Raw genomic sequence first — 24,359 nt, 5'->3', positions numbered from 1 at the left:
CCCGGCTTTCAGCGGACCTGTCCACGCCAGGGGACTGAGCCGGGAGTGAGAATGTACCGTTGGTTATATCCACACCCCACCATGGAGTTAGTTTCACCCTTTACTTTAAAGGTAGAAAACTCAATTAAAAATGTCAAAATGGGACAAAAGACATGTCACAGCATCTGTTATCTCACCATTTCAAGTGCAGTCGGTGCATGAGGCACGGCTCTCCATCCTGCAGAGAAGAAACTGCACTGTGAACCGCTAACTCCTCATTCCCCCACACTCTCAGCCTTGGGAACCGCCCCCCTGCTTTCTATTCCCAGTTGACTGCTCTTGGTACTGTATCCAAGTGTGACCCGTCACAGCGTTTGTCTTTTTGTGAATGGCTGATTTCACTTGGCATGAGGTCTTTAAGAACAGCCACACAGTGTGTGCCAGAGTTTCTTCCCTTTGAAAGCTTGAATGGTACTCCTTTTGGCTAGAACACATTTTGCTCATCTATCTACCTCCTTAAGGACGAATAATACTCTACCGCATGTACATGCTCCATTTGATTTTCTATTAATCAGCAGAGTCTTCTATTGCTTCCACAGCGCTGCCTTGAACACGGCTGTGCAGAACCTCCTTAAGGTTGGATTCTGGAACCCGAGGAGATAGTGATGTTTATAAAGTATTTGCTGTGTAAAGCATGAGGACCTGAGTTCAGTTCTTATGGGAAAATTCTGGCATGCTGGTGCATGCTTGGAGTCCCTAGGGCTTGATGCTGGGCAGCCTAGCTGAATCCATGAGCCTTTGGGTCCCAGTGAGTGACCTTGTCTCCAAAAACAGTGAATGGCTCCTGAGAAGTGGAATCCAAAGCTGATCCCCGGACTCCACACACATTGCATACATGTATGTGAATGCCTCTCCATGCCCCAACACATGCACAAATTCGAACCTCTCTCCCTGCAGACACCAAAAAGAATGTTTCCAATTCTTTTGGTTGTTAGAAACAGCTGGATCATGTGCTTCCGTTTTTTAAGGTTTTGAGGCAACTCCACACTGACTCCCATAGCTGCGGCACTGTCTACTTTCCCAGAAGGGTTTGAGTCTCTCCACATTCACCATCACATCTCCATCTCCATCTCTCTCTCTCTCTCTCTCTCTCTCTCTCTCTCTCTCTCTCTCTCTCTCTCTCTCCCTCTCTCCCTCTCTCCCTCTCTCCCTCTCTCCCTCTCTCCCTCTCTCCCTCTCCCTCCCTCCATCCCCCCCCCCATCTCTCCTCCCCATCCTCCTTCCTCTTCCTCCTCCTTCCTTTTTGATAGTATCATCTAAAAGGTGTGATGACTTTGCACTGGGTCTGTCCAGCTTGGTCTTTACATCTGTTTCTGGTTGCCATGGTGACTGTTCTCCACCTTTTTGCAGGAAGGAGATGAAGTTGCTGGAGCAGTCCGGTTCTCTGAAAGGTTCCTTGAGTGCTGAGCAGCAGTTGTCTCTCATCAGCGGCTGCGGTAACCTAGCGGAAGCAGTAGAGGGCGCCATGCACATTCAGGTGAGTCAAAGCCGAGGCTCTCAGGTTGGAAGAGGCCAGAGGTTGTCTTCTAGCTTTTCTGGAAGCACCGGCAGGCGAGATTCCACCATGGAAGGTGCAGACATTTTGTACCTTCAAGATCAGGATTTTGTTCTTTGTGACAGGAAACAGGGTCATCAAAACATGCGTCGCTCAGATGCTCATCAAACTACGAAGATGATGTCTTAGAATTGTCAGAATATTGAGGAAGAAAAGGGTTTCTGGACTCCTAACACCATTTTATTTTGCTCTGTCACTTGGAGCTTGCTCTGTAGACCAGGCTAGCCTTGAGCATACAGAGTTGGGTCGCAGGAGTTCTGACTTTAAAGGTGAGTACCACCAGGTCTGGATTTGCATTCTTAAATGGACACATTTTCACTCTAGTAAGCAGGAAGTTGAAGGAAGTCACCTAAAAGAAAATCTTCCATTAGCATTTAGGATTTTAGATAATCTCACTAAAAGAAAAAACAAAAAAGAGTTCTCACGGGCACTGTTTGTTTTTTATCTGTCTGGAGAATGGCAGTGGTTGCTCCAGCCTGAGTCTGGCGTCTGGGTGCTAGGACTGCAGCTTTCCAGGCCACTGTCCCCCCAGCTCATGTGCCCACCTTGCCGCCAGTCCCTGCTCCTAAGTGCAAACGTCACTTTCTACTATAAGCTTGGAATGAATTAACTTAAAAATCAAAGGCTATTCCCGGGACTCCTCAGTGTCTGTGTTGTTCCAAGGGGACACACTGAGAATGTGGAGAAGCCAGTGAGGCCACTTGTCTTTCATTGTGGACCCTGTCCCGAGAGGTTGGTTCCTTGTCTCTGTGGCTCTGAGTTCTCCACTTTCTCTACCAAACGTGTGGTGGGGTGGAGACGAGAGGACTGTTCTCAGCTCTTCTCTTTCTCGAATACAGCAGCCCAACTCACCCACGGTCTCAGTTACCTGTGGTCAATAAGAATCTAAAAATATCATTGTCTCGAGGCTGCCCCCTCCGCCAGCACAGTCCCATAACACTTTCCAGTGTGTTATGTGACTCTTTAGCGTTAGTTATTGCTGTTAGCCTCTCACTTAATAAACTGAACTGCATCATATATGTGCATGTTTAGGAAAGACAACATAAATAATGTTTGGACTATCCGTGGTTTGGGCATCCACAGGGGGCTTGAGATATATACCCAGTGGATGGTGGGATCTCTTCCTCTCCCTTCCCTCTCTTCCTCTCTTTCCTTCTCTCTTCCCATCACCTGCCCCCGTGCCGCCGCTGCCCTCCCCCCGCCCCCCCCCCATCTTCCTTTTTGAGACCTAGTCTGACTGTGTAGCTCAGGCTGACCTGGAACTTGCCATGTGGCCCAGGATGGCTTTGAACTCGCAGCTGTCCTTTTGCTCCAGTGTCCTGAATGCTGGGTTTGCAGCATGTGCACCACATGATCATCTCTGTCTCTTGGTATGGTATAGGCTGTATGAAATGCAGGGCCCCGTGAGGGGTCAGAGAGTGTCCTGGTGAGCTCACAGGTGCCCCGTTTCTACATTAACTCCCTGGGCTTGCTTCTGGAGAGCACAGAAGCCACCTGGGTCTGGTCTTGGCGGAGCAGCTTCTTTGTGTGGGTTTAACTTTGAAGCAAGTGTGCACTTCATTACTGGGATTGCGGGGTGGGGATGCGGGGGAGGTGGGACTGGGGTAGAACAGTTCAGGCAGGTGGGAGCCTTCCCTGCAGCCTGTGACTCAGAACACACTCAAGTCCGACAGGCCTGGAGACAGTCTAACATACAGGGGCTGGGGATCTTTGGTATATGCATTAAACTTCTAAGCTCCACTTCCTCATTTGTTTGTTTGGTTTGTTTTGGTTTTTCGAGACAGGGTTTCTCTGTGTAGCTTTGCGCCTTTCCTGGATCTCGCTCTGTAGCCCAGGCTGGCCTCGAACTCACAGAGATCCGCCTGGCTCTGCCTCCTGAGTGCTGGGATTAAAGGCGTGCGCCACCACCGCCCGGCCACTTCCTCATTTGTATGAGGACGATAACCTCACTCTGGAGCGGTGTGAGGATTCCCATCTGGGAGTCTATCTAAGGTGACTCTCCTGGAAGGCAAGGCTCTATTTATTCAATGACGGGATTAAAAATCACTTCTTTTGGGGGTTGATTGATGTAAGAGCTATCAGCATCCCCCGGGCATCGGCCTAGGTGCCTGTAGCTGTAAAATCCAAAGCTGTGCAGGTGCCATAAAAAGTGGGGAGGGTCTTGGTTCTGCCTCAACTGAATGTACCAGGCTTTGCTGTCTCCCTGCCCCCCCCCCCACCATAGGAGAACTTAACCTTTTGGAGGAGGGGAGGAGGAGTGGGTGGGTGGGTGGGGGAGTTAGGCAGAGGAGGGGGAGAGGGAGGAGGGATGAGAAGGGGAATCTGTGGTTGGTATGTAAAATGAATAAAAATTTTTTTTTTAATTTAAAAAATAAAGCAGTGTCATCTTTGCATAGACCCTGTTTCCATCCTCCTGTGAACTTTAAATAATCTCAATGACCCCTCACACCCAACACAACAACCGTGCTCTGTAAATAGTGGGTACAGTGTTCAGCTTAGGGGATAATGGTGAGAAAAGTCTGCATGTACTTAGAGGAGGCACACTTTTTCCCCTTCATATTTTCAGTCTGAAGCTGGTCGAATCCCTGGAACCTGCTGAAGCAGGCTCAGCCACATCTACTTAAGTAGCAGAACTGCCACGTTATAATTCCATGTTCATCTGATTTAGTTATAGAGTGAGATCTGAAATGTGGCTATGTGGCCTCCGCTGTGATTTTCCAGCTTCTCACTCACAAAGCGTTCTGTTCCTGTCTCCCATCAGGCATCTCTCATTCCAGCGTACTGTCATGTCTTGGGGTCTGTCTAGCCAGGTGCCCAGAGATGTTTCGCTTCTTCAGAGATGCTCATGACAGAGCTTTTGAATTCATCCATGAAATTTCACCCCCAGCCTGGTGTGGTCGTGTGTAGTATTCTCTGTACTTGAGAGGTGCGGGCAGGGGTAGGTCAAGGTTATTCTAGGATACATAGCGAGTTTTAGGTTAGCCTGGACCCTGTGAGCCCGTCTTTTCCCTCCCCAGCACGTCCACTTTCCCAGAGATAGAAATTTTATCCTACAGCCAGTGGGATAAAATTCTCGAACACCGAGGCAGGCTGCTTTCTCTTCTGTCACAGGACGTGTGGTTTTGCACTGAGATAGCCTGCCATGTCGCTTCCTTTGAAGTTGCTTTTAGAAAGCTTATTTACACATATCCCACCCAGCACTAGTGGGTGTGTGAAGACATGCTCTAGGATAATGAGTATACCTGTGTTCAAGAACTTTCTCGCTGTGTTTTTCAGGCTGGCCTTCAATTTGAAGGCTCAAGGAATAGCCCTTGGCCTCAGCCTGCTGAGCACTGGGGTATAGGCAGGTATCACCATGCCTGTGGATTTTTTTGACTTCTCTCCCTATTTAAAAAAAAAAAAAACAGTCTAGCAGATAATTATCATAACCATCTAATACAGTGCTTTGTGGGGCTGGAGAGATGGCTCAGCAGTTAAGATCACTTGCTGCTCTTTCAGAGGATGTGGGTTCAATTCCTAGCAACCGCGTAGTGGTTCACAACCATTGGTAGCTCCAGGTACAGGGAACCAGACACCTTCTTCAGATCTGCATACATACATGCAAGAAAAATACACATGTACATAAAATAAAATAAATACATCTAAAAAAATTTTTTTTTACATAAAAATCTTCACTAGCAAGAAGGCATTGTGGTGTCTTGGATATAAAGTGAATCCTTTAAGGGATATATATTTTTTTTTTTTTTGTTTTTCGAGACAGGGTTTCTCTGTGTAGCTTTGGTGCTTTTCTTAGAACTCACAGAGATCTGCCTGCCTCTGACTCCCCCGAGTGCTGGGATTAAAGATGTGCACTACCACCACCCAGCAATTAAGGGATGATTATCCCTTAAAGGGACATATGCTACTGTATAAGGTCCTTGACCTAGGAAATGCTTCATAAGTGATAGTCATTTTAATAATTTGTATATTGTATAATTTGGGTACAATTTTTGACAACAAATAAATGGTACAGAGCAAGAGACAGTGTTCCCTATGCAGCAGACGCCATAACTAGGGTCCGTCTGTTTTCCAAGTAACGAATGTGTTTATGTTGAGCTCTGTCTGTTATGTGGAGCAACCAAGGCTGGGAGAGAAGGGAAGGAGAATTGAGAGGAGTGATTCAGGCCTGTTAGGTTAAATTCCTGTAAGAGACTGCATTGAGAAACTGTCTCCAGCAATTCAGAGACAGGGAGAGAATGTGCAGGAGGTTTAAGGCAGAGAGGAATTGACAGGTGGAGTTTGGGAGAGTGGAAGGGGGTCATGGGGAGCTGAAGGGGCTCAGGGTAGGGAGTGTGTTCAGAAAGAGATGAATGGAGGAGGTGAGTGTGTATGTCCTAGAAGGTTAGTTAGTGTGACTGAGACACAGGTGCGGCACGGAGGAGAAAGCAGTTGAGGTAGGAGTGACTCAGGGTGGCTTTTAATGCCAGCTCAAGGGCTCCTCAGATGAGATGAGTTAACCTCTCTAACATGCCGAGGATGATGATATCAGCAGGACACTCCGTGTTTTCCCTTAGAAACAGAGTTTGGGCTGTAATTTCTATCCTGATAGAATCTTTCAGAGGATGGCCAGAAGAGGTGACTAATCAGAAGGGGAGGTGGGAAGAAAGTCACATGATGATCCCATTTGCTAGATGACCCCTTTTCTGACTCTGTAGTTCATTTCAGGTTAGCTAGGAATTCAGGTTCAAGGTGGCCCAGGCTGACCTTGAACCCAAGGACATCCTCCTACCTCAGTCTCCCAAGAGCCAGGATTATAGGCACGCATCACTACACCTGGCTTGTAGTCGCTTTACACACTAATTTTTTACATTCTTATTTCCTTGTGGTGTTGGGTATCAAACACCATGGCACTGCTTATGGTACTCAAGTTTTCCACGGCTGAGCCACAGGACACAAGGTCTCCATTGCTGAGCTACAGCTCAAGTCCTTGTTTAGACCAGGCCTTGCTATGTAGCAAAGGCTGCCCTTGAACTTGTGATCCTGCTGCCACCACAACAGGCAAATGATAATAACTCAATGTCTATAATTAGTACCTCCCAATGTTTCAACCTTTGTTTACCAGGCAAAGGAATGAACAAAACCCCCGTAGAAAAACCATGTAATGGTATGCTACACGTTTTAAAGACTGTGTTAATGTTTTTAATGTCCAGGAATGTTAAATATACAACTTGGAGAAGGCTGGATATGGTGAGTCACTTCTATAATTGTACCATTTAGGAGGCAGAGGCAAGGGGATCCATGCACACTTGAGGCCAGCAAGATCCCATTTCAAAAACAAGCATTTATGTGTTATACACATAACACTAAGTGTTTTCTCAGGTCCATTATCCCAAAACAAATCCACCTCTTGCTATATTTAATTTCCTTAAGACTGTTTCAGACAGAAGTATGGTGTTTGAGCTTAATTTCCCATCTATGAATATCAAGAAAGCTAGAGCTTCAAAAGGTCCTGGTGCCTGTCCCCAGGGCCTCACACAACTAGGAAATAGCCCTGTCACTGAGGTGCACCCACAGAACTCTTGGACCTTCGGTTTTTGCCTCAAGACAGGATCTTATGTGGCCCAGGCTCGCCTCCAACATGCTGTGTAGCTGAGGCTGACCTTGAACTCCTGGCCTTCCTGCCTCTTGCTGTAAGGAGCTGGCATCACAGGTGTGTGCTACACCTGTCCCTCTAGAGTCACCCCAGGAGCTGCACCCATTCTCACAACTCCCATTTTCTTGTAGAAAAATGGGGTGCCAGCAGGCTGTTTCCTCAAAATTGTTGTTCTGGAGAAATGTTCCGAAGTGGGAGGCAGAGCTTCAGGATAAGCAGATGCACCCAGGGAGCCTGCCTGCACAAATTCCTCAACCCCAAACAGTCCCCTTGCAGGATTTGCTTAGTCCTTGCGCCAAAGCCGTGGTGAGGTGTGCTCCGGTGAGGTGTGCTCCGTTCCTCCCCCAAGATAATCGTCTACCTGAATCCCAGAGGACAGGAGTGCTGGTGAGAAGGTTTCCTAGCACTCTTGAAATGTGGGAGCCTCCAAGAAAGAAACTTGAATTTCTAGAACTTAGTGCAGTTTTGAAACCAAATCTTGCCTGGCAAGAAAGTCCTCCGTACTGGAAAATAAGCTGTGTCTCAAAAGCCGGTCTGAAAGCGTCACCCTCTGAAGAGCATTAAGGCTCATTAGCGACTGGAGGAGGCATAATCTGATCTCTGCCATTGACGCCTGGGGATCAAGGTGGCTGGCCGGAGCCATGAGAATGGCTTATTAACTCAGGAGGTTGAAATGGAGCTTGCTTCCAAAGGCAGGACCACGGCTGAAATCTAGAAGCCCCGGTCACACGGTCCCTGCAGATGCTGGGAGTTTGCACCTGAACCTCACCTTTCTTTACAGCTTGGAAAGGTACTGGTGTCATTTGGAAAGGACTCCCAGACACGGGCGTCAGTTACAGGAAGCCGCACTCCTAAGTAGCAGCATTTTGAAATGTCTGTGTTGGTTTAAAGAATAGCAGCTTACTGGACCTGGTCTTAGTCACTGAGGCTCACAATGGTCGCTTCAGTGGGGATGGAGGAGGTTGTGGGGGAGGGGGTGAGGCGGGGGGGGGGGGGCAGAGGCTACTGGGATGGCAGCATTGAGCTGGCACAGGGGCGTGCCCTGAAATTGGAGTTCCAAGGTCCTCTGCGGCATGTCACACTAGGCATGTGACACTTGTTTTATATGCTAAGATATTTTTTTTTAATATAGCTTTTTGTTGTTTCTTTGCTGCCCAGAAATTGAATCCAGAGTCTGGTGCCTACTAGGCAAGCATTCTACCACTGAGTATAGCTTTAACTCTCTTAAATGTTTAAGAAAGGAAATCGGGTTTACTAAGGCTGTATTTATTATTTATCTGTTTGTTTTGTGACAAGGTCTCATGTAGCCCAAGCTGGCCTGGAACTATCTGTAGCTAGGGTTGGCCTTGAATGTCTGAGTCTCCTGCCGTCGCCTAGCGCTGGGATGACAGGTATGCACTACCACACACAGGCAAGATATCATTCACGTCTGATAAAATGTGCTTGTCTCAGTGTTCAGTACCATGTGCATGGGACAGATGTCTGCACAGCTGGCCTGTGAACGACACAGGCCCGAGGGGCTGGAACCCATGTTTCATCCGAGAACTTGAGTTTGGGGAGGGGGCGCTTAGTACAGTTTTGTTGACTGTGTGTGTTCCACATCCATGGATCCAGCCAATCATGGACAGAAACCATTTAGAAGAAAAGAAAAGAATATGGGGACCGATTGGGCAGGTGAAGGTGTATGTGGCTTGCCACCAAGCCTGACAAGCCTTAGTTCAATCCCTGGGACCCACATGGTGGAAGGAAAGAAATGTCTCCTGAAAGTTGTCCTCTATCTCCACATATGCCAGAGTGTGCACTCACACACTAAATAAATAAATGTGATAACAAAAAAACACATCGGGCTGAAGAGGTGGCCCAGAGCTTACGAGTTCCTGCTGTGCTTCCAGAGGACCTGAGTTCTGAGTTCCATCGGTTCCCAGCACCTATGTCCAACAGTTCACAACTGCCTATAACTCCAGTTCCACAGGCACCAACATCCTCTTCCGGCCTCACGGGCACCGGCACACATGTGGCAGGCATTTAGACAAACACATATGCATATAATAAAAAAATATAAAAAAATTAACTCCAACCCCCCAAAAACCTCAAACAATACAGTTGGGTGTGGTGGGACACACCTATGATCCTAATATTTGGAGAGCTAAGGCAGGGGGATTACTGTTAGTTCCAGCTAGCCTGGCGTACATACATAGACAGTTGGATCCCTGGAAACACCAGGGCCAACGAGCCTGGTCTATGTGGTGAAGTTCCAAGCCAGTGAGAGACCCTGCGTCAAACAAAAGGTGGAAGGCACTTGGTGACCCACACTTGAGGCTGCATCTGACATTCATCAGAGAACTGCATATGTGTACCAGCACCCACACATGTACTCCTCCATTCCACCCCACAACCCATATCCAAAAAAAAGGGGAAAGAAATCCCCCTGGAGTTCGAGTGACTATAGATTAGTGTGAGGAACTGACTTGCAACAAGATTGGGCCTTGGAATCCATGTACATGGTATACCCCTCCGTTTATCGAGTTTTTAAAAAATTCTCTCATGTGTTTTGTAGATTTTAATAGCAACTTGGCGTACATTTTGTCAGATATGTTTGTAAGTGCTTAGTGATATTAGTTCCATTTCAATAGCTCTGTCAAAAAGGACCCCTTTCCAGTTGTTCCGTTCATTAGCCTGAATGTCCTGGGGTCTTGCTGAACTCACCCATTATCTCTAGCAATAGTTTGGTAGTGGTTTAGGATTCTCTGTTTAGGCAGACATGTGTCTGAATAGTTTTCCAATTGCTATGACTCTTATTGATGTGCCGATTACACTGTCTCGTGTGGTATTGATCAGGAGTATAAGATCTGATACCCATGCTGCTGTATCTTGTTTTTTATTATGGGGGAAAGTGTTTTTCATGACTAATTGTGATGTTAGAGTTCCTTTTTAAATTTATTTTTGGTGCCTCTATCGGGTTGAGGAAATTCCCATTAATTCCAGTTTGTTGAGTATTGATAATGAATGGATGTTGAACTCTGAATTTTGTCAAATGCATGTTCTTTGTTCACTAAGAGAACTGTGTGGTTTTCTTTTTAATCTGTTATTACTGTATTTTCTTTTCTCCCTCCCCCTGTTTCTGGAGAACAAACCCAGGGCCTTGTGTATATGGTGAATTTTTATTGGATTATTTTAGAATGTCAAACCAACCTTGTATGCCTAGAATAAACCCTACTTGGTTATGATATATTACCCTTTTTATGTTTTCTGGGTTCATTTGGTTAATATTTATTTATTTATACCATAAATTCACACACACACACACACACACACACACACACGCACACGCACACGCACACGCACACGCACATGCACATGTGCACATGCTCACATGCAGTTAGATGTCTGCTTCTACCATGTGGTTTTCAGGCTTGAACTCAGGTAATCAGGCTTTGCGGGAAGTGCTTTTAGCTGCAGAGCCATCTCAAGGGCCTCAGTTGGTTGAGGGGGGAAAAGGGTCCCAAGAGCAGACAAAAGAATCATAGACAGCCTCCACTCTCACTGTTAGGAGTCTCACAAGAACACCAAGCTACACAAGCATAACCTATATGCAGAGGACTTAGCTCAGACCCATGCAGGGTCCATGATTGTCATTTCAGTCTCTGTGAGCCCCTAGGAGCCCTGCTTAGTTGATTCTGTGGGCCATGTTCTCCTAGTGTCCTCGACCCCTCTGTCCCCTACAGTCCTTTCTCCCCCTCTTCTCCCCACCCCCCAGCTCCACCTAATGCTTGGCTGTAGGCCTCTGCATCTACTCCCATCAGTTGGTTGTAAACTTTTAAACAATGGGCTTAGTTTCTTTAGCAGATGCAGGGTGGTGGATTCCCTATTTCTGCCTGGATAACTTTGGAAGTTGTAGAGGAATTTGCCCATGTCATCCAAAAGTTAAATTTATGGAAACATAGTTATTAGTAACATTCTTGTTGTCTTTTTAGTGTCTCAAGTTTGTGTTCATGTTTCTTCTCCATTCCTGATATCCATAGTTAGTCTCTCTCTCTTTTTCCCCTCAAGTGGCTTATCAGTTTTACAAATCTTTTCAAAGAACTAGTTCAGTTTTATTTATTTTTCTCTCTAGTGATTTTTCCTTAGAGTGGACTGATTCTTCCGTCAACTATTCTTCCTTCTTTTTGCTTGTTTTGGATTTGATTTGCTTTCCTTTTTCTAAGTGCTTAAGTTACAAGTCTAGAAAATTGATAAATTGGTTTGAGTCCTGCATTTTCTCTTCCTCCCTCTATACCCCCCCACTTCCTGTGATTTCTACCTCTTTTCACCCTTGTTGGCTCCTCATTTCTGTAGAGTCTGGTGGTGTGCCTGACTGTTACTTATTGCTGTGTACCCCATTAACTGGAAGCCTTTGTGCTGTCTTAAAGCAATGGTAAACGTATTTTACATTGGAGATACTTTGCAAAGTGCCTCTGGTTTTGTTCTCTCTTGATATTGGCCAGGGCTGCTGTCGCCCAAGGTTTAGTCAGACCTGGGGGCATCACTTTCAAGATGGACCTCTCATCTCTGCCAAGTTTGTGGATGGAGGTTGCTGCCCCTCCTCATGGACTCTCATTGGTCACTGACTGTCTCCACGATAGACCAGCAGGTGAGTGATCTCACAGCAGGTGGCAAACACTGCAGTTTCCATGACTGAGTCTCAGAAGTCATGGAACCTGTCCTCCCTCATTGTGTAGGTCACACAGGGCAGACCTAGTCACTGTGAGCAGGGACTGTACAAAGGCATGATTTCTGGAGACAGGCGTCACCGGTGTCCATCTTAGGGACCAGCTGCCTTGCATCAAAGGCAGTTTTCTCTTTGTCATTTTTATCCAACATTTCACTACAGCATCTGTCTCTCTTCTGACATCCCAGTCTCTAGATTTTCATTGGATCCAGTTTCACTGACTGTTTTCTTTCTTTTTAGTGTGTTTTTCTGTAATTTCCCCACTGAATGCTGACACTGATTCTTCCCGTTAGATTGTTGCTTTGAGGAATGAAGTCCAATCTATCTGGTTAAGAAGTCAACTGCATCTTCCTATTTTCAAAGTTATTTGAGGTCTGCCATGAGCTCCAAATGCCTCTGCACCTTTATGTCCCTAATTCACAAGTCTCCCACAGCAGCAGCCATGTGGCTCCTGTACACGTTTGCAGTCAAGGAAAGCTCTGTTTGCCCTCCAGCTGCACCCAAACTTTCCTGGGAGGTCCCCCCCCCCCCGAAGAGTTTTCTGAGGTAAACATCACTCTGTGTCTGGATCATCACACTAGCACACATACTCTGTTTGTACTTAGTGTTGCTCATCTCTTGCTGTGCATCGTTTTTATAAGTTAAATTTTGTCATCAGTATGTGTCAAGAAAAAAAGCTAAATCATGAAAGCTCTAGCTTTAATCCATCACAGATGAAGGCATAGAAAACAGGGACACAGCATCCTTCTGCTGTAGCCGTCACGGACAATTTCCAAGACTTAGGATGGATGCTTGAAGCTATGGAGGATAACAAAGCCTGTATGTTCTCCATACACATACATACTGATGACAAAATGTAACTTATAAACTGCTTTCTACATCCCAGGTAGAAGTGGAACTCCAAGGTTTTACTTCATTTTATAAGCTGGATCAGAACACTAGTAATACTTAAAATAAGGAAAGTGGGCTGGATGTGGAGTCATATACCTATAATTCTAGCCACTGGGAGGGCTGAGGCAGGAGAATTATCGTGAGTTTGAGGGTGCTTGGGCTACATTAGTGGGCCTGAGGCCAGCCTTGGTTATAGTGTGAGACTCTGTCTCAAGAATAAACGAACTAAACCCTCATTTATTCAGAATTTTAGAAATGGGGCATGAGGCTGTCGCTCAGTTTGCGGAATAGCTAGCACTCACAGAGCCCAGGTCCTATCCCAGTGCTGTGTAAACTGATGTGGTACTGCGTGTGCACCTATACCCCCAGCCCTTGGGACTTGGAGGCAGGGGGAGCAGAAGTTGCAGATTGCCCTTGGTTACATACCAGGTTTGATGGCAGCCTGAAGACTGAACGTTTGTACTTAATAATACAGTGCATCCATGTCTTCCATGTCCTTATCATACTGACCTTCACAACTATGCATTTCTATGGGTTGGGAAATCGTTTGCACGCCTACCATTCAATCATTAACTGTGTTTTTACAGTGGAGCATTAATGCCCAGGAAACAATATAATTTAACATATTGAGGTTATCTTTATGGGTTAAAGACTAAAATAATTATTATTGTAAATGTGTTACTATTGATCGACTGCTAAAGGTTTGTGTCTAAAGCAACCTAATGGGAGCTCACTGGGCTGCAGTGGCCCCTTGCCCCAGCTTGGTCGTAGCCCATTACAAAGGGCCACTGAGCACTCCTGGGTAACCAGGGACTTTCCACTGGACTGTCAAATGAGACCACTGCTCAGACTGTCACCAATCAGGGTATCCAGGGCAAGCCTTCTCTGCCAACCCCAGTGACAGAGCCCAGACCCGCTTGGGTTTGCTGATGTCTACCTACTTCAGGAATCACTGTTTGCTCAAATAAACTGTTAAAATTTTAATGGGCCTCAGTTTGCCTTTTCAAGTACTAGTAAAGCTTACTCCGATGCAAGGCTCAGCAAACCTTCTCTTTAAGGTCTGGGCCATAAATATTTTAGGGTTTGAGTCCGGGTAGAGTCTCCGTGGCATGTTTTTTTTTTAATTTGTTTTTGTTTGTGTTTTATAATCTTTCATTGGGAGCGTGGAGGGGTGCTGACCCAGGGCCTTCTTTGCTGATTCCTGCTGACTACACAGGAGGTGCTTGTCCTTGTCCCAGGCCCCCTGGCCCCTCCCCAGTTCATCACTTACAGTGCAGGTTGGTCCTTAGAGCTGTAAACTCTGGGATTCAGGGCTCAGCTCTGTCGCTGAGGTGACCTTGAGGTGGGAAGTAGCTTCTCTGTCCTACCATCCTGTGTAAAGAGGGAATAACTGTGGTGTGAGGATTGTGCTTCCATTCACCAACAGTGTTCCTGGATTCTCCCTCCTTTCAAACTTCTACAATCCTTCTGCCTCAGCTTCCCAAGTGTTGACATTGCTGGCCCCAGCCATTACTCTGGCCTAGTAAGAACGTCCTTGAAGGCCATTCATAACTGTCCATCAACATTTGTGGGAGACTGGCTCTAAGACCCTCTTATGATACCAAACTCTGAGCCCTTGTATGGCATGGGGTAGCATTTGCACAGACATCATGCACACACCTCCATATGTTTTAAGTCACCCTTAAATGATTTATTATAATTCATACAACATGCTAAGAAAATAGTGGTTATATTGTCTATTTTAGGGCATGATAGCAACAAAAGAAGTACATACATTCTCAGTAAAGACTTTTTATTTTAATGCTGGAAGTAGAATCCAGGCCTTGTGTAGCATCCCACCACTGAGCTATATCCTCAGACCATGCGAATGATTTTTTTCAGATAATGCTAAGTATGGAATTGAGTTGACTTGTTACTACAAAGCAACAGAATGCCTTGTGCACTGCCCTTGTCAGTTTCTCTATGAAGAAGTTTGACTCTTGTGAGGCTGTTTTGATTTCCAGGTAAAGTTCCCCAGCCGTCGTTCCTTGGATATCTTTTTGTTAACAGGAGGAAAAAGTTGCTACTTGCTGGACCTCTTCAGTTTTAAGAGTTAGTGGTACTGATGTCTGCAGGTTGGGTCCCAGGGGCCAGGAGTGCCCTGTCTGGCTTACAAAGTGTCAAAGCTGCAAAGAAACCACAGGAAATACTTTCAAGCAGAAAGAATTTGTTCAGGGGTGAGAAAAAAAAAAGGTTGTAATTCAGATGCAAGCTATGGCAGGCAATAGGTGTGCACAAGGGAAGGGAAGTTTTGTCAGCAAAAGGGAGAAGAGATTCAAGTAAGTCGCTTCCATCCTGAGGCCCTGGGCCTTGGGGACTGACTGAGACAGGGCTTGACATCAGCTGCCTGGAGGAGTGACGACCCGAAGAGCACCTCCCGAGTTGTGTGATACCTCCCAGAATGTTCCAGAGAAACTTGGACATAACAGTCTATACATACAGGGCGGGTGAGCATGTAGCTGTGAAGGACGTTTTTTGGTGGGGCATTCTAGAAAGTCCTTGAGACAGTTCTTATCTTCTGCAAGCAAGGCACCAACTCTTTCTTCCCTTGCCCTCCTGGCTGTGGGTTTTGTCTGCTGCTGACAAAGAAGGACTTTATCTTGGTATCGGCAGTCTTCTGGACACTGTAGAGCAGGTGGTGACAGGAAGAGAGTGTGTGTGGACCGAGGCCCTGGGCAAGGTCTCTGAGGTGTGTCATGATGAAAACCACCTTTGGGGGAAGAAGGTTCACTTGGCTTTGTCACACATCAGAGGTCTGGTCGAAGGAAAACGCATGGTCTCAGCGGTAGCACCAAGCGGGGCGACGGTGAGGAAGAGAGGGACTTCCTGGACACTCTCGGCCACTCGGTGATCAGAGAAGTCTGTGGTATCTTAGAGTCCCCACGGTCCAGACCCTAAGGACTGCAAGCCCCCTCTGCTCAGGGGTCATTCAGAAGAACACAGCTTCATTATTTGACTTGCAAAATGTGAAAAAAATTCTGTCCATCTTTCTTCTTACGGGAACTCTATTTTTTCTGATAGTTCTCTCTTGCCACATTCAAACAGTGTGATTCCAGACCTAGGCAGGAGGTGCTTTCTAGCTGTGTATTTGCATTTCCTCCATCCCTCTTCCCCGTTTCTTTCTTTTTTTGGCCTCTTTTATTGGGCCATGTTTAGCTTTCAAAGATACAATGTAATCAAGAAATAAAATGTGTTACAATATACATACAACATACAAGGCAAGTTTTTTGCTGTAGTATGCACAGTCACATACTTACTACACGACCAACTGATGGATCCCATAGACTACTGCTGTAGGGCCAAAAAGGTTATATGACAGCTGGAAGACCTCTTTGCCCATCGATGCCCTGATATCATATTGCAATGTGTCAATCATACCTGTGATGATGCTGTACAAACTGCCCTACCAAGATGCAAGTCTTATACTAGTGGTACAATTACATTTAGTATATAATACTTAACCATCATAATAAATAACAATGATATTAGTATGTATATTTAATGTAGTATACTTTTTGTTTATTATTATTTTACTCTATTTATTTGAGATAGAATCTTACTGAGCCCAGGCTGGCCTGGAATTTAAAAGGTAGTCTAGCTTGGCCTCAAACTTGTAGTAATTCTCCTGTCTCAGCCTCTATGTTATAATGGCTACAGGCCTGTACCACCACACCCAGCTTGTACTATGCTTTTAAATTATTATTTTAAAGTGTAGGTCCTGCACTTATTAAAAAAAAAAAAAAAAAAAAAACAAACTTCTCGTAGATCTTAGCATGGTGGTTAATCCTGTAATCCTAGCACTTGGGATGCTGAGGTAGAAGGATCAAGAGTTCAAGGTCATCTTCAGTTTCATGTATAGTTGGAGGCCACCTAGGCTATGTGAGACCTTGTCATACACGCACCCCAGAAAACTTACTGCAAAACAATGTGTGTGTGTGTGTGTGTGTGTGTGATGCTGGCAGCAATCTTATACACCTCAAACTTACCATGTCTTGTTTTTACATGTGGTACTAGGGATGGATGGAATCCAGGCACCACAGGCCCTTTCTCTCCCACTGAGTCCCTGCCTCAGCCCCACCATGCCTCATAAGTGACCATGTGTAGCACCTGACCAGGACCAGCTAGCTTTGTGTAACTACAGCCTAGGATGGCCTCACAACCGCACAATAACCTCCTCATGCTGCGCTCAGAAATATGTCTACCATCAAGTAACACATGACTGTATTAGGTTCTGTGACCAAACCAGGACTTGAGAAAGTGATTAGTCACGGTGTAACAAAGGGCAGTGAAGCCACAGGTGGGAGAGGCTCGGCTTTGCATTCCACCTGATTGCAGGGAAGGCCTGAAAATGGCCAGCATGACTGGCCCTCCAGCGAGTGTTTACCCTACAAGCCCTCAGTGACAAAGCAGCTGGGGTATGACTTGCGTGTCTCAGACTGTGATCTGCAAAATCAGTAGGAAACTAGTCCATGGCAATCCGCTCTTTCTGGCCTTTGCCTTGCATAACTAGAATGAAGGCATGTCCCGGGCAGAATGGTAGAAGGTGGTGGACTCTGGTCCTAACCCGGTGAAGGTTAGCATAGGTCTGAATTTGACTTTACTCTGGCTTGCTTTCTTTCATCCAAGTTGCACATGGTGCCATGTGCTTTTAAGGATTCAGTGCCATCTTTTTTGACATCTGCACTCTGTGAGGCTGGGACCTGGCCAATTGAGATTTTGACCTAGGCTTCAGGGCGGATTGCAATGATGAGTGAATGTGTGCCGTGGAGGGAGCTTGGCTTCAGAGTGCAGGGAGCCATCCAGGTGACAGACAGACAGTGATGGCCTGAGGCTTGCTAGTGAGCTGCATGAGGATAGAAGATGAAGAAAGCTAGCGATGTGACATTGCCTAGGGTTGGGCCCACGGTCAGCCCTAGCACTTTGATTGACATTCCTCAGGCTGGCCAGCCAGTGTCTGGAAGGAATTCCAGAGTACCCTAGTACACAAACCATCCCTTTAAAAAAATGTTGGCAAGTCAGACTTGGGGTTACATGTCTGTAATCTCAGCAGCTGGCCTTAGTCATCTTAGCAAGGTGGCCTAGACTCCATAGTGACTTAAAGGCTAGACATACAGAGGCCCTCTGTCAGCAAACAAGAACAAACACATTGGGGATATTAACAAAGTCCGGGTGCTAGAAAGAAGGAAAGGTCTAATGAGTTACCCCTAAACTCTCACTACATTTTTATTCCTCTGCCCCCTTTCACTTCCTGTATTGTTTTTGCGTTCGTCACCACAATGGGTCCTTATTTATATAGTTTTGGTGACTGCTTCTGTAACCAACGGTAACTCTGTTCTTAGAGCCTGTGTGGTTCTTCTAGGGTCTTTGTAGCAGTCTGCCTTGTAAATACATCAGCTCAATTAACTAAAGAGTAGAAAGCAATGTTCTTTTTTTGAAAATAAAATTTTATTTTTTGTGTATGATTGTTTTGCCTGCATGTGTAAATGTGCGCTATGTGAATGCAGTGCAGAGGCCAGAAGAGGGCACTAGATCTCCTGGGACAGGAGTTATAGACAGTTGTGACTTACTGTGTAGATGTTGGGAATTGAACTCAGGTCCGTTGATAGAACAGTCAGGGCTCTTAACCACTGAGCCATGTATCCAGTCCTGAAGGTAATGTTCTTATGGCTATTCAGTACCTGCTTTAGGGCTGGAGCTCAGAGGGGGAATGTTTGCCTATTGTGGATGACCCTACAGTTCCACTGATTCTTAACAACAACCTAACCAAACCAATACTGAGCTTTAACTAATCACACTGACTTCATTATCTCTCTACAGCATTCCTCCTGCTTTGGGTTACTGTTTAAAAGGAAGTTTCTTTAAAAAAAAAAAGGAATTTCTAGCCGAGGTGGCAGTGGCTCATGCCTTTAATCCCAGCACTCAGGAGGCAGAGGCAGGTGGATCTCTGTGAGTTCGAGGCTAGCCTGGTCTACAGAGCGAGATCCAGGACAGGAACCAAAACTACACAGAGAAACTCTGTCTCAAAAATCCAAAAAAAAAAAAAAGGAATTTCTAGATGAACACTCTTATCTGGCTGGCTCTTGATACATATTGCTGGGTGCTATATTATCTTCCTCTTCCCCTTTAAAAATTATTATTATTAGTGTTGTTATTACTATCATTATTATTGTCATTATTATTTTGGTTTTTGAGACAGAGTTTCTCTGTGTAGCCTTGGTTGTCCTGGAACTCACTCTGTAGACCAGGCTGGCCTCAAACTCAGAGATCTGCCTGCCTCTGCCTCCTGAGTGCTGGGATTAAAGGCGTGCACCACCATGCCTGGTTTATTTATTTTTATTGTATGTGTATGTGTGCTTTGTCTGGATGTATGTATTTATACCGTGTGTGTGTGTGCCTAGTCCTGAAGGAGGCCAGAAGAGAGCATCAGATCCCCTGGAACTGGAGTTACGGATGCCTGGGAACCACCATGTGAGTGCTGGCAAATGGACCAGGTTCTCTGCAAAAGCAGCAGGTGCTCTTAACTGCTCTGCCAAATCTTGAGCCCAATTTTATTTTATTTTTTTGAGACAGGGTTTCTCTGTGTAGCCTTGCCTGTCCTGGAACTCACTCTGTAGACCAGGCTGGCCGCGAATTCATAGACATCTACCTGTTGCTGCCTCCCGAGTGCCGAGATTAAAGGCATGCACCATCATCGCCTGGCCAGACCCTAATTATTTACTGTTAAAGGTTTTATTTATTTTATGTGTATCAGTGTTTGCCTGCATGTATATCAGTGTACTGCATGCCTGCCTGGTGCCCTTGGAGGCCAGAAGAGGCACCAGATCCTCTGGAACGGACACTGTGGAGCATTGTGGGCTACCAAGTGTGTGCTGGGAACCCAACTTGAGCCCTCTGCAAGAGCAAGTGCTCTTAACTACTGGTCATCTCTCCCACTCCCTCCCTTTTTTTTAGAGGCAATTTGTTAGTGTGGCTTGATTTCAAGTATTGTGTGTATTGCTTTCTAAAAGGATTATATTGACAAAACATTGTTCAAACATTGATTCTTCCTCCCCTCCCCTCCCCTCCACTTCTTTCCCTTCCCTTCCCCTTTCCTCCCTTCCTCTCCCTCCCTTTCCCTCTTCTTTCTCTTCCCTCCACTCCCCTTCCCTCCCCTCCTCTCTTTTCTCTTCCAAGACAGAGTCTCATATAGTCCAGCAAGGCCTCAAACTTGTTATATAGTTAAGGCTGAACTTGAACTCCTGATCCTTGCATTTCTTCTTCCCAAGTGTTGGAATTACAGGTGTGTACCACCACAGTCAACCCACAGTCAACCCAACCTTGATATTCTTGCTTGTCAAATTTGCTTGGCTACATCTATAATTCCAGCACTTGGGAGGCTAAGGCTGGAGGTTCTCCAGTTTGAGGTCAGCCTGGTCAATATACATAGTAAGGCCTTGTCTCAAAAAATAAAAATAAAAATAAAAATAAAAATAAAAATAAAAATAGAAACAAGCCTAATGACCTTGCTGTCCTCTGAGTTTAAAACAGAAAGTCCAAATCCCTGAAGAGGACCCCACAAGACATTCTTAGGAGGATGGAACAATTAATTTCTGATATAGACTTTTGACTTTGTGCTAATTATATCATCAGTGTAGACAGAATCTAATTATCCAGTATGGTCTACAAATTGTAGGTTGTTCAGTTCATGCTCAAAGTAAAAATGAATATGTATCTAAATATTTTTATAAAAATATGTTAAATAGAATAGACAAACTCAAGTTAGGAAAATAATTGTTTGATCTTATTATCAGGCCAGAAACACAGGATGCCACTAAGAGTGGCCATGACACACACACACACACACACACACACACACACACACACACACACACACACACACACTTTCAGTGCTGGAGACCAACCATAGGTAGGGCCTCATGCTTGCTGAGTAAGCCCCTATGAAGGCACAGCCTACCTGGCACACATAGGTAAAGCTTCAGCAACATCGAGGGGATTTAACAAGTGTGATATTTGCTCCCCCTTACTTTCCCCTAAGTGTTGTCACTCATGGTTGTTGTTGTGTGGCTGCTGCTCTCCAAGTCCATTAGATCCCGGGTACTGTACTGAGCACACCAGGGCCTCTGCCTGTTTAAAAGGCGAATGAGGAACTCTTTCCAGCAACTTAATATTGATAAGGAGCTCCTGGGGCAGACTTCCATGCTGGGCCCAGACCACGGGACGCTGGCGTTTGGGTGGCTGCACGCAAAGTTGTCCGTTATTGTTTGTTTGGTTTTCCAGGGATTCGGGCTTCCTGCCACTCACCCTGTAGCTTCAGCCCCTGGGGGGACTTCTAGCTGCTGACTCTGCACTGCCTTAGTTGTTTATTTTCATTTGAAGGTCGATGTCCAGAAACTGTGAGGTGCCGTGGGTGGGGTGGGATCAAAAGGCTCCTTTCAGTTGATGGCCTCCTCTGTCCCAAGCAGAAGCCTTTCTTCTGTCACTTGGAAGCCATGGCAATTGGCATCAGTGAGTTGTCTACACACCTGGGACATGGGTCATAGAGACTGTCACTTTGGTCCTCCAAAGGATGGGGTATGAGTCCTGCCTTCTCCTTGCCCAAGGTGGGCAATGTCGTGTGCACAGGGAACTTCGGACAGATCTCTCTGCCCACGGTGGAAGGTTGGAATGAACTTCATCAGAGGCAGCTTTAAATTTTTCAATTCCTTTAATTAATTTAAGTTTCTTTAATTCAATGGACTCAGCATGTCAAGTCACTGTACTTTGGGTATCATTTTCTGAACTCGACAGTAGCCTTATCTGGAATTGCTAGGAACTGAATAGCAAAATTCCATGTGGGGTTGGGGGAACCGGGGTGGCGACTGGTTTATGAGAAGGGCCAGGAACACTTCCTTCCTCCCAGCTTTCCCTCTTATTCTTTCCTCAAGCTAAACCTTGAGATACATGTTTTGGTTGTGAAAAAATATCGCTAATTATAGTTATTTACCCAAATGAGGACGCCGTGCATGGATGATGTGTGTTGTTACCAGGGCCGGGTCAAACCATTTGTCGTTGTCCTCTGCTTTATCAGTTTGTTGTTTGTGGAACACAAATGGTCTTCATAACTTAGCCATTGCAGAGGAGTTCACAGTTCACCTGCAGCTGGAGAAGCAGGCATGGTGGGCATCATGTGACTGCTGCTTGGAACCTCAGGTGAGCTCTGAGTCACCGAGTGAGTGAGCACTTTAACAGCTACAGTTATGGCCGAGAGTGGAATTATGACAAATATACATCCAGTCCCTTAAAATTCTATTGAGCCAGGCATGGCAGTGTGTGTCTGTAAGCCTAGTACTCGGGAGGCTGGAGTGGAGAATCTCAAGATCAGTTATCATGGGCCATTATAGTAAGCCAGCCTGGGCTACAGGTCAAGATACTGTCTTAAAAAACAACCCCAACAAACAAACAAGCAAACAAACAAACAAGCCCCAAACTCTATTGTCTGTCTCATCCCTTAACTGGGACAGTTCCCAGCAGCCACTGTCAGCATCCAGCTGTTGTCCTTTGTAGAGCTCAGGACCATCTACTGTGCTGTTCTCTTTGTGCTGGATGCTTTTGTTTGGCCGTCACTCTCTCCCCAGCCCACAGGCAGGGGATCCCTTCCCCAGAGATTAAGAAACTCAGGGAAACCGGTGCCTTTCACTAATTACATTGTGAGTGAGCGGCAAGAGACTTCTCTTTTTCTTACAAACAATGAACTTGGTTGTGGTACTTTCCTGAGAAGACATTGGAATATGTGGGAGTCATTGTTCTGTTGTATGAACAATGATAAAATGAGGACTGAAGTATCGGTTACCCTGAGCCCGCTACCTCCCATGCCACCCTTTTATGCCTTTCCTCCTCCAGTCTCTGCATTATTTCCTGTGTGCTCCTCCTAGTAACACTGTGACCAGGATTTCTGTGGCACGCTTGTTGCTTTGTCACAGAGACCTTGTTACTGTGTTGGGGAGGCAGGCCCGGGACCATGGCCTTGCCATTGGCTTTGATTCCATCCTGCAGGGGGGGGGGGGGAAAGCCATGCATTTCTTGTCTGAATGATTCACTAGTGGTTCAAAGTCTAGAAATTTCCACATAAAGTGTACCAGCCTAGTGACTCCTTAAAATAAAATATATGGCAGCAGAGAGCATGCTGACGGGCCACTGTGAGATCTGACCTGTGTGCTCTGCCTGCTGACTCTTCAATCTTTGGCCATGCATCACTAATTTCATGCTATCTTCCTTCACATGATGAGAAAAGTGGAATATTTATTTCCATACCTCAGTCAGTAGGGGGTGGGTGGGTGTGAATCAGGCTGAAGGTCGTAATTTTGACTCAACTTCTTTCTGTCCCAAACCCAATCCTACCAGCACCTAAAGAAGCCCAGTAGCGAATATATGGAGTATCCACCTCCCCAATGCCAAGGGGCCAGCTGGCTTCCAATCCAGTTTGCAGCTCTGGCTCCTCTCACCTGCCTGGCCCCACCCAGAGTCCAGAGGTTCCCTGGGGGTTCTCATTCTTCTCAGCAACTCAGAACCCACACATTTCACTGGCTGCTTGGGCCTAGGGTGCACAGAACATTCCAGTAGGGTGTCTTCTCCCCACTGGACATTTCTAAAAGGGTTGCTTTAGTGAGACAGGAGTATGCTTGAAGACAGCGTCTCTGTCCTTAGCCTGCTGGACCTCCTTTTTCTAGAGGTGCAGACAGTGCTGGAGAGAAAGGTCTGGGCACGGCTAGTCTCCCCTTTGCATGTGGAGGTAGAGATAATGCGGACTCCCCATAACGCTGCAGCAAGGAGGAAAGAGCCGCTTGGCGCATATTCAGGCTTAGAAATACGCAAGTGTGGTATCTATCTGCTGTCACTGTCATCAGTGACTGATTTCCTACAACATCTCGAGCATCTCCAGTCTGAAACTACAAAATTCATACTGCTCAGAATATGTGAGATTCAGGAGCATTTAGATTTGGAGATTTGTGAGTTAGAGATGTTCAACCATCAAAGTCTACGCAAATATTCTAAACCCAAGAAACTGAAATGCAGAACACTTCTTGCTCCAAGATTTTAGGACAGGAGATATGCAACCTGAATAGTCATTACTTTTTTTTTTTTTTTTTTTTTTGGTGTGTGTGTGTGTGTGTGTGTGTGTATGTCTTTTTAATCTATGTGCATTTTTGTATACAGGTTTACCAAAGTGAAAAAATTATTGAATATGTATTCTTATTTGAAAAAAGTCTTGTTTGCTTCAAAAAGAGCACATGTGGGGAGCTGGAGAGAGTTAAGAGCAATTGTTGCATTTGTGGGGGCTGGGGTTTGGTTCCCAGAACCCACCCTGACTCTAGTTCCTGGGATCCAATGCCCTCTGACCTCCACAGGCACCAGATACACATGGTACACATACACACATACTGGAATGTTCTGGGCACCCTAGGCCCGAGAGCACCAGACACACATGGTACTCTTACACACATGTTCTCAGAGTGTGT

At 45.8% G+C, this 24,359-nt stretch overlaps 1 protein-coding gene across 1 annotated transcript in view; it reads left to right on the top strand.

Annotated features, from left to right (window-relative positions):
* Cryl1 (crystallin lambda 1) overlaps positions 1–24,359 on the top strand; it is a 123,938-nt gene that overhangs the window by 23,008 nt on the left and 76,571 nt on the right. The window contains exon 3 of the mRNA XM_016006914.3: positions 1,390–1,516. Within this exon, the coding sequence (XP_015862400.2) occupies positions 1,390–1,516 (127 nt within the window). The remainder of the gene's footprint in view (positions 1–1,389; positions 1,517–24,359) is intronic.

The sequence above is a fragment of the Peromyscus maniculatus genome, chromosome 9 (assembly GCF_049852395.1).
Source record: "Peromyscus maniculatus bairdii isolate BWxNUB_F1_BW_parent chromosome 9, HU_Pman_BW_mat_3.1, whole genome shotgun sequence".
Lineage (NCBI taxonomy): Eukaryota > Metazoa > Chordata > Mammalia > Rodentia > Cricetidae > Peromyscus > Peromyscus maniculatus.
The sequence above is the reverse complement of the archived record's forward strand: the minus strand, read 5'-3'. Positions and strand labels throughout refer to the sequence as shown.